At 44.0% G+C, this 9,663-nt stretch overlaps 1 protein-coding gene across 6 annotated transcripts in view; it reads right to left on the reverse strand.

Annotated features, from left to right (window-relative positions):
* The window catches only part of sox5 (SRY-box transcription factor 5), a 91,790-nt gene that overhangs the window by 76,967 nt on the left and 5,160 nt on the right, over positions 1 to 9,663 (reverse strand). For all 6 annotated transcript variants that reach the window (XM_087178414.1, XM_087178412.1, XM_023423000.2 and 3 more), the window contains exon 2: positions 2,771 to 2,966. In XM_087178414.1, the coding sequence (XP_087034540.1) occupies positions 2,771 to 2,966 (196 nt within the window). The remainder of the gene's footprint in view (positions 1 to 2,770; positions 2,967 to 9,663) is intronic.

The following is a 9,663-nucleotide window of genomic DNA, read 5'->3' on the forward strand; positions in this document are numbered from 1 at the left end:
ATCACATCAAAATTTGCACTACATATTAATATATATATATAATTGTATATTTTTTGTGTTTCGTGTAAATATAACAGATACATTTATCTTAATGAACCAAGGATAATCAAATCCCTCTCTTCAAAAGATAACATGGTATATGTGTGTGAATATGTGTGTGTTTGCACGTGTGTGTGTGTGTGTGTGTGCTCCCCCTAGGTCCCAGGACTTTGGTTTACAGTCGGCACCTGCCACACACGCAGAGTCCACCGTGGGAGGGGCCTACAGGCTAATCAGCGGGCTAATTACAGAATTAGCCTTCCATTACAGCTCCTAAGCACCGTTTCATTGTTTTATCGTCGGTATGGGGGAAAGGTCGACGGTTGTTATCAGAGCACTGCTGTGACAAGGTGTGCGCCTGTGTGTATCAAGGTGAGGGCTCAGGGGAAGGCACTGACACCATGTCACACACAAAGTGAAAACACACTGCAGCGGGAAAAAAAGGTTCATCACATGTTTGCCACGGAGGATAGTCAACAATTTCTTACGCAAACACAAAACACAATTTAGAAAATAAAAACGAAATAATGCATACAAGCATCATGTAATACCCTACACAGTCATGTAATCACACTTCTGCACTGAACATATATTGTAAATCACACCACATGTATAGAATGTGTAATGAGCCACATGCAGGGAGACAGTCATCTTTAAACGCACACATAGTTGTGTACTCACAAACACACACATCAACTAACAGCAGTTTACAATAAAAGTATACACTGGGAGTCCTACACTATTATTTAATGTGAATCACACAGAAGATGAAACTGTGCGAACACACATGCACACACACACACACACACACACACACACACACACACACACTCAAAAGCACTTACAAAAACAGAGCCATACATTCAGCGCCACCAACAATGTCACACTTCATCCCAAAGAAAATGACTCACTGCAATGGCTCACATTTTGCAGTCACGCAACTGTGCATCAAGCGGGCTCAAGGCGACGGCTGGTGGCGCGCACATAAAAGCAAAAACACGTGCGCGCCCAAACAGTAGCCTTGAACCTTCGTTTTTTTCCCCCATTTAAAAAAAAAAAAAAACAACACCTACCACAACCTCCATCTCTAAGCACCAAACTGCTTTTCACTCATGGAGAAAGTCAATTTCTACCTCTTTAGAAATCTCACTCTTTTCATGTCTATCAAATACATATATTTTGTTTCCTCATTGCTGAGATGTGTGCAGTTGTTTTTGATGGGGGTTTCAAAGGTGACTCTGAAGTCAGCATAAGGAGAATAAACAACATGCTAAAATCAAAGGGATCCAGACTGTAAATCCAATCATTTTGTTTTGAATATGCAGAAACATTTCTGTTTACTTGTCCAGAAATTACTGGAAATTCAATATAAACAAGATAATTCTAATTATTTTGAACATGTTTCATTCCTGAAACTGCATTATATACCCATTTCAAAAGATAGCAAATAAAAGAAGTTAATTTCTAGCCAAGTACGTCCACAGAAATAAAACATTTTTCTACCAAAGGTTTTAATTTACTGGCACCGGGCGCTACCTGCTTCTCCTGCTCATTTACGAAGCCTGTATTACAGAGAGGGCTTCACTCCATCCTCGCTGCTGACTATCCCTGCGTAATGCTGGAGGTCAGGATTACGGTGAACATAATCTGATCTGGGGTCTGTGCCCCGGGGTTCACTTTCAACCTCGAGCCTCTCATACACAGAAAGGCAAACGGCATTACAGGGCTGAGACCCAACAGAGACAGAGAGATGGAGGCCAGTGACGAGGCCTGCACAGTGAACTTGCAGGTGAGTAGAACTAGAACTGTGAGTACATGTTTTAGGACGTTTTTTTTTTTTTTTTTTTTTAAAACAACAGAAACAAAAATGGATGTATGTCATTTAAATTTGATTTTGTTTGTTTTATGTTTTATCTTCAAGTGAATGGAGTGCCAGTGTTCCAGGAATGTAAGAAACATGTTGATGAGACATTCTGCTGACATTGCAGCTCAAAATAAGTTCATATTAACGGATTTTGTCACTCATGTGAAATGTTCTTTGTTTCACATCTATTTGTTGGGACAATCCTGTTCTAAGTTTTGAAACTACAGTTCCCTTAATTCTTTTCGGGGATGTAAACAGGAAGTATAACGTTGCCATGGTTTCAGTGGGTTACACTGTCGTCTACAACTTGAGCTCCGACTTTAGCCTCCGTTTGTTTACATTTTAGCGAAACCACCATTTAGAAAATGCAGAATTAGCTATTAGCAGATCCTGTTTGGAATACACCTGCGCACCTGAAAAGAGCTGATTATTTTGAGACTGAAGAAACCGTTAAAACATGATGACTCTCAAGCAAGCTCAGGAGTTATTAGACGTGTTTTGTTTCCAGTGATTTTCTAAGTGGATTTACGGATGTGCATTGTCAGTGAACATCAGATAATGATGTCCTCGGGAGGTGTAAGCCACACTGAATCTAAAATGTGTGTGTCATGGCACTTCTAGCTAATGTGTTTTTCTTATATTAAACATTACTGAAATGTTTTTATAAAAAGTTTTTCAACCGGAGAGCAAAGTGATGTGAAGTTGTGAACCTGAAGCTGTAGCACGCTGTGGGTCGCACCATGTTGTACCTGTTTCAAAGCACGACCCGTGAGCCGGCGCTCGAGGCAGCGGCCACCCATAGGTGGGTCCTTCCAACCACAGAAACACTAAATGACAATCGGGCATGAAAGCGGTAGCCGTCCTTACCATGTTGAGGGGGCTGTCCAAGTTGCGGTTGGGGGGCGAGCGAGGGGACACCTTGCCGCAGTAGGAGGCCAGGGGGAGGTGGATGACACCGCCCAGTCCCTCGCTCTCCTCATCCTCCACTCGCTGTCTGCTGGTTGCCATGGTTACCTCTCCATCTGTCCCCCCATATGGAGAGGCTGGTCGCTTGGAAGACATCCTGGAAAAAAAAAGGAGGGAGAAGAAGGGAGATAGAAAGACAGAGAGAGGAGGAAAAACAGGAGGAAGAGTGAGCAATATTCAAAGGATGATATAACAGGTCGAGAACTGGAGTTACATGATGGTGGCAACAGAGAGTGTGGAGCTTCCTGTGGATGGATCTAGTTCCTGTAAATTCCTGGATAGTCCAACTCCCATTTTTATTTTTATCCACTTTGTGTGTAAACTACAGCAAAATGCTCCCATGAAGACATCTTTAAGTCCTTCCTGCAGGTATTCACCAAATCCGATTCAGCTCAACAACCTACACCAATTCTCTATCTTCCCTTTTCTCTGGATTAGTTTTTTTTTTTTTGCACATTCAGCACATTCAGACGACAGAGCTCTCCCAGTGCAATTCCTCACAATATCCCCTTCAGTCAGTTTGTGAGCACCCAGCTCCTTGGCAGACCTTCAAACACACTCTCAGGTCTTACAGTATGTTTACCATGGGGGCCATTCAACGTTCACGTTTCCAAAAGACGGGGCCATTACTGCAAATGGAGCCCGCTTGCACTGGCATTGTTGAGGAAATGACCATGTCTTGACAATGGGCTTTCAGAGAGAGAGACATAGAGTGCGAAAGAGGGAGAAAAAAAAAAGAAAGAAAGAGAGAGAGAGAGAGAGAAAGACAGATAGTGAGAGCAGTATGCACAGTGACAATTATATGTGTTTATGAAAACCTCTGGACAATAGAGGAACTGGAGGAAAATAGCAAGCAACACAAGGGCCCCGCTGTTTGCATTTGTTACTGTGGCTTTGTTCCCTTGAAAAGAAGGAAAGGATATAAAGCCACATCTATTAGGTGAACTCTGTCTCTCACAAGGTAAATTTGCCTCCCTGTACTTCAGCTGAATAGGGATGAAGTGACTATGTGGCAATAATAGAATTTAATGTGGTTCTCAGGATCGCCTGAGTGCTTTCAGATGCACTTGTCAGCCTTGAAGCCACTGTGACTATGACCCTGGGTAATAGGCTGCTAACACTCAGTCGCACAGAGGCAACGCATGACAGGGATGGAGGGATGGAGGCGTGGATGGAGGGATGGAGAGACTGTGAAAACTGGAGGGGAGGGGTGTGCGTGTGTGCGTGTGTGCGTGTGTGTGTGTGAGTGTGTGTGTGATGGGAAGCGGCTGAAAACAAGAAATAAGCAACAGGCGTCCGACTCTCAAACCCCTCTCTACCTCTTTCGTTCCCCTCGTTTCACAAGCTGTTTTCTGCTCGTTCTCTCTTTTGCTACATCATCAAGTCTTCATCCTCCATCCATACATCGTCTGTCTCTGATTTGCTCCGTCTTCCTCTCCGGCCTTCCTCTCTTAAATTCTTCCCCTCTCCCCCCCTGCTTGTCTCCAGTAAACTGATTACCCTCTTGACTCTATTGGATTTCCTCTGGACTGTACATCTGGCATTGTTCCTAGGAGCAGCCCTGCCACTAATTCATTGCTTATTTACCTTATGACAGTGGAAAGGCAAACAATATTGAGTGCTGCTCACTGGAGGCGTTGAGGACAGCGCCACGCTACGAAACCCAACCCAAAATGTTGCTTTATCACAGGGATGGTTAAGGTCAAAATCGAATCAACTACGCTCCAGAAACACTGTAAAAAAAAAAGAAAAAAAAAAAGAAAAAAAAAAAGACTAACTTTCCACTGTAGTGATGTAATTCAATAAGCTTAATTGTTTTTGGAAGATTTTGCCTCCAAGATTTCTAGACCTCATAGATAATCTAATGATCTAAACCAGTTTACAAATTGGTGTTATCATGTGCATATTGCTGAGGAACTTTTTTCTTTTTTTTTTTTTTATCTCCAGAAAGTCAAGTTTTCAGGAACACAGAGGCTGTTTTGTTTGCTTTGCATGCATTTTTGAGTTTCAATGGGCTCTGCAGAGCTTTTAAAGGTTGTGCAATTTCACCTACTGATGAGGGACCCATGTAATACTTCATTTGGAGTTAAATCAGAAAATTATAAAATCACCACAACAGAGAAGTACAGTTTTTACTACTACATCAAGTTCTGTAAAAGTACAGTCTCAGTATTTTAATGGCTTTTTTGTACGTTTTCCTCACTGCTGAACAAGTTAGAATTTCATGTAGGTCAGTGTGGAGACACACACACATACACACACGTACACACACACACACAGACGTTTCTGGGAGTCAACAGAGTGGAATGTGTATCAGCAGCTGATTTCTTTATCTGTTTTTCTTGGACGCTCTACCTACGTGGGCTTGCTCAGCAAAAGCTGAGGCCATAAATGACCAGTAAAGATGCTCTATTTGTTTCAATGACAAAAGACTTCAGAGATAAGACGCCACGCTGCTATCATTAAATGCAATAGATATTAAAACTGAAATTGACTTTTGATAACACTTATTGATACGATGAAAGAGGCGAAAACTGTGTGTGGGTGAGTGAGCGCAAACTTTTAAACACACACAAAAGTGCACATACATAGAACAGAGGCTCTCAACACTGCAGGTCTGTCTGTTTACTTTACCTCCTTTCACTCTCTCACACTGAAGCCTTTTGTTTCTCTCACACACACACACACACACACACACACACACACACACACACACACACACACATACACACACACACACACACCTCCCCTTGTGTCCCATATGTGCGCACGTCTGCCTAGCCATAACCCCTGCACACAGACCTGGGGTCAGTTTTGAATCTGCTCACCTCACTAATGTCGCACTTTGGCTCAGCTATAGAAAGCAGGAATTTTGTTTTTTATTATTTTATTGTCTTTATCATTTAACCACAGTAGCCACACTGGCGGTTCTAAATGGAGAGGCAATCCATAGACAAGAACAGTTACACATTAACACAGGAAGCAACACAGATATCCAAAAACTCTGCAGGCCAGAGCGAGCACTTCACTCTCCTGAAGAAAATAACTGTGCTTCATTTCATCATTCTTTTTGCTGTATTTTGCCCCTCTTCTTCTTTTTCACCCCCCCCACCTCTGCTACTACTTCCTCTGAGGTGGGTGTCTATGAATGGGGAGGCCGTTCACAGCTCCTCTCCGGCTATAAAATCCCTCTCTCCCTCCCGTTCGCCTTTGAAGTGGAATTACTATACAATTGGGCACGGCGGGTGTGCAGGTTACGCCGGCTACTTCATTTAAAGTTTGGCAGGGGCTGTCACGCCGGGAGAGACCCGGAGGAAGACGTTTGAAAGCGCGGAGCGATGCGAGGATTAAAAAAGATGAGGTTTTATTAAGTCGATAAATTGGCAGCGTCGTCCAGGTCATAATTAGAGAATATTAGCATAATTTTGCCCCATCTTACAAAGCCAAAAATTCAACATCTCACGCCAAACGCAGTCTCTAACACACACACACACACGCTGCTAGCCCTTTCTATAAAGCACAGTAATGACATTTCAAATGACATAACACCACTGCAACAATATTGCAGTGTATTTTTTGATTTACAAATCAAATTAATAAGTAAACTCCAAAGAAACAAAATTATAATCAGCTGTTTGTCTTTTCTACCCATCAACCTCTCTCTCTCAAACACACACACACACACACACACACACAACTATGCACACAGTGAGAGCTCTAAGCTGAGATTAGAGCACCACTTCCCCTTGGCTTTTTGATGATTAGCGGCTCCTCGGCTAAGTCCCTCTCATATCACATATGTCCACTGCTGCTAAGTCACTAATCGGACAGAGACGGACGTCCATTAACGGGCCGAATAATCGCCATCGATGGTGGTTAACCGTCTCCTGGCCGTCGCTTACTGTAATCAACGTGCCCATTTCATGTTGGCACGTCAGCAGCGGCAAGCTTACGCACACGCAAGCATGTTTAAATACAGGCAGCCGGCTTATGAACACGCAAGCGAGGGAGCTCACACATGCAAAAAACATTTAAAAAACACACACACACACACACACACACACACACACACACACACACACACACACACACATCGAATGAATTAAGCAAAATGGGGGCAAAGATTTGTTTCAGCTTCAATGAGGAGTGAGTGAAAGACAAAGCAGCCATCGCAGAAATGTCACAGGCTATCACACACACACACTTACACACACACACACGCCCGGCTCTCTCGCTCGGTGTGTCTGGCTGCTAACATAATCATACTGCTAACTGCTCTTGTTAACTCCTCTACTCAGAACAAGCTTTCAGGGAGCGTGGGAGCCTCCTCTGGAGAATTCCACAGTAAAGTGTCTATGCTTCTGCGTGTGCATATGTGTGTGTGTGTGTGTGTGTGTGTGTTTTTTTCCGCCACCTTGTGACTGCTGTGAACTGCCTGCCTGTCACTCAGGTGCGGGTCTATTTGCGTGGAAATGCGAGTTATCTTTGAAATTGTTCTCTGAGGGAATGGAAGGGCATATCAAAATAGTTGAGCGGAATGTGCCTTTTAGATAAGGCGCCCAGGGCGTTTTTGCCTCCGAGGAGCCGACCGCAACATTTACATCTGTATGACACCTCAGGCGGGAATTTAAACAAATGTTTCCCTCCGTGTCAAGCTATCAGTCGCTTTATTGCCATCGCTTTTTCTTTTTTTTTTCCCTTCTCCTTCTCTTTTTTTCTCCCGTTGCGTTTCCTATTCTCAGCTTTCAAAACAGTTTCTCCTCCTCGCTCTGTCTCTATCTCTCCGTCACACACTCTTGAATTATTCTCTTATTTTAACATCGACTGTCCTCCTGCTCTGTCCCTCTCTCTGTCTTCTTGTCTCCCTCTCCCCCCGGTGTTGTCTTACTTACTGTTCCCTCTTTACACAATCAGCTGTTTGTAAGAATGTCGCTCCATCCCTCCCTCTCTCCCTCTCTCCCTCTCTCTCGTCTTCTCTGTGCAGACTCTTAAGGATATTGCCTAATATCTATTTATAGGCTGTCCTTTTGAACAGTGGGAAGAGTGGGGCAGCAACAGTGAGAAAAGGCTGAGATGGAGGGATAAAGATTAAGGGAGGGGGGACCTCTTTCCTTGGTGTGGCTCTGTTACATTACAGCACTTTGAATATAAATATCATATAGTTTTTTAGACTTTGAGAGGGTGTTAAGAACTTCTAAGCGTAAAAGTTACATTTCTTAAATCTCTAATGTATAAATGACGTAGAAAATTTGTGTCAAAACAAATCTAAAAACTATTTCCAAATATGTTTCGACATTGAGCGAAACTGCGCCGTAGCATCGGAAAGTAAAAATTTCCTGCTTGTTAGGACGGATCTAAAATGCCTGCTGAATTTTCCCCGACGTCTTTCTCTGTTGAAATAAACAGTGTGCAATAGGGAGAAATTATGAACACAGCTCCTGCCTGTATATGCTCACACACTCCTATATACACACAGACACACCCTTACACACACACACACACACACACACACACACACACACACACAAAGGAGCAGACACACACTCAGCCTCACACACAAAGCATCCTCTGTGAGGTGCCCTAAATCGGCGGCCGACAGCCCAAACCGTGTTTCCTGTCCAGCTAAACCACAAAAGGCAATAACACATAACCTAATGTCACTGCTGTTAATCACACACACATACACACACACACACACACAGCCACACAAAAACGCACACAAACACACACACACACACGCAGACACACGCACGCACGCAAGCTGGAGAGACAGTCATGTGTTGTGTATGTGTGTGCTGAGGGGGAAGGAGGGGGTGGGCGCAAAAGACGTGGGCTAACTCATGTGGCCTCTGGGACTACCTCTCTCTCTCTCTCTCTCTCTCTCTCTTTCTCTCCCTCTGTTTGTCTGTCTTGCTCTCTCGTCCATTCATCCACCCAAAGCTTTAGTCACCAGCAAGGCATCGCTCCACATACTTTCCCTGTCATGTTTTCAGCTTTTCCCCCTCTTTAAAACCTTATTTATGTCTTTACACTGAGTCACCGGACAACGTGATCGTCACTGACATTTCAGCACGAAATAAAAGATGGAATAAAGAGGAAGGACAGAGGGAGGGATGAGGAATACCTATCTATCTATCTATCTATCTATCTATCTATCTATCTATCTATCTATCTATCTATCTATCTATCATCAGTTTATGGCCGTACAAAATCTGTCCGTGGGAAAATCTTGAGTGTTGCTATAGAAAAGGGAAGAAGAGAGGCAGAAAGACAGAGATGGGGGAGGAGGAGGGAGAGAAAAAACAGACGGAGAGAGGAAAAGTGCATCCGGTGGATGGCGGCCCCGCTCCCCTGGTGTTTTGCGAGGGGGAGACGCTGCATAATGTTTATTGAGCGAGGGACAGTGTTTTTCCATTGTTGTGCCAGGCCACTATTTGTGCTGCATTTGTTAAGCAATCCATAAAGCAGTCACAACATTTGTCTCACTGTCAGCGACTTGGCCTGCCCCCGTAAAACAGACACACACACACACACACACACACACACACACACACACACACACACAAACACACACTGATACAAGCTCATTCTCTCACGTAAATGACAACACACACAAATACGCATGCACACGCACACGCACGCACGCACGCACGCACGCACGCACGCACACACACACACACACACACACACACACTCTCTCCCAGCTGGCCTCTTTCTTTCGTCCCGCACTTTGAAACTCTCCCACCTCGGCCCAAATGGTCTCCTCCTTTTTCCTCTGACCCCCACCCCCCCAT

The sequence above is a fragment of the Seriola lalandi genome, unplaced genomic scaffold (assembly GCF_002814215.2).
Source record: "Seriola lalandi dorsalis isolate HSWRI2012SDOR001 ecotype SW California unplaced genomic scaffold, Sedor1 jcf7180002054688, whole genome shotgun sequence".
Classification (NCBI taxonomy): Eukaryota; Metazoa; Chordata; class Actinopteri; order Carangiformes; family Carangidae; genus Seriola; species Seriola lalandi.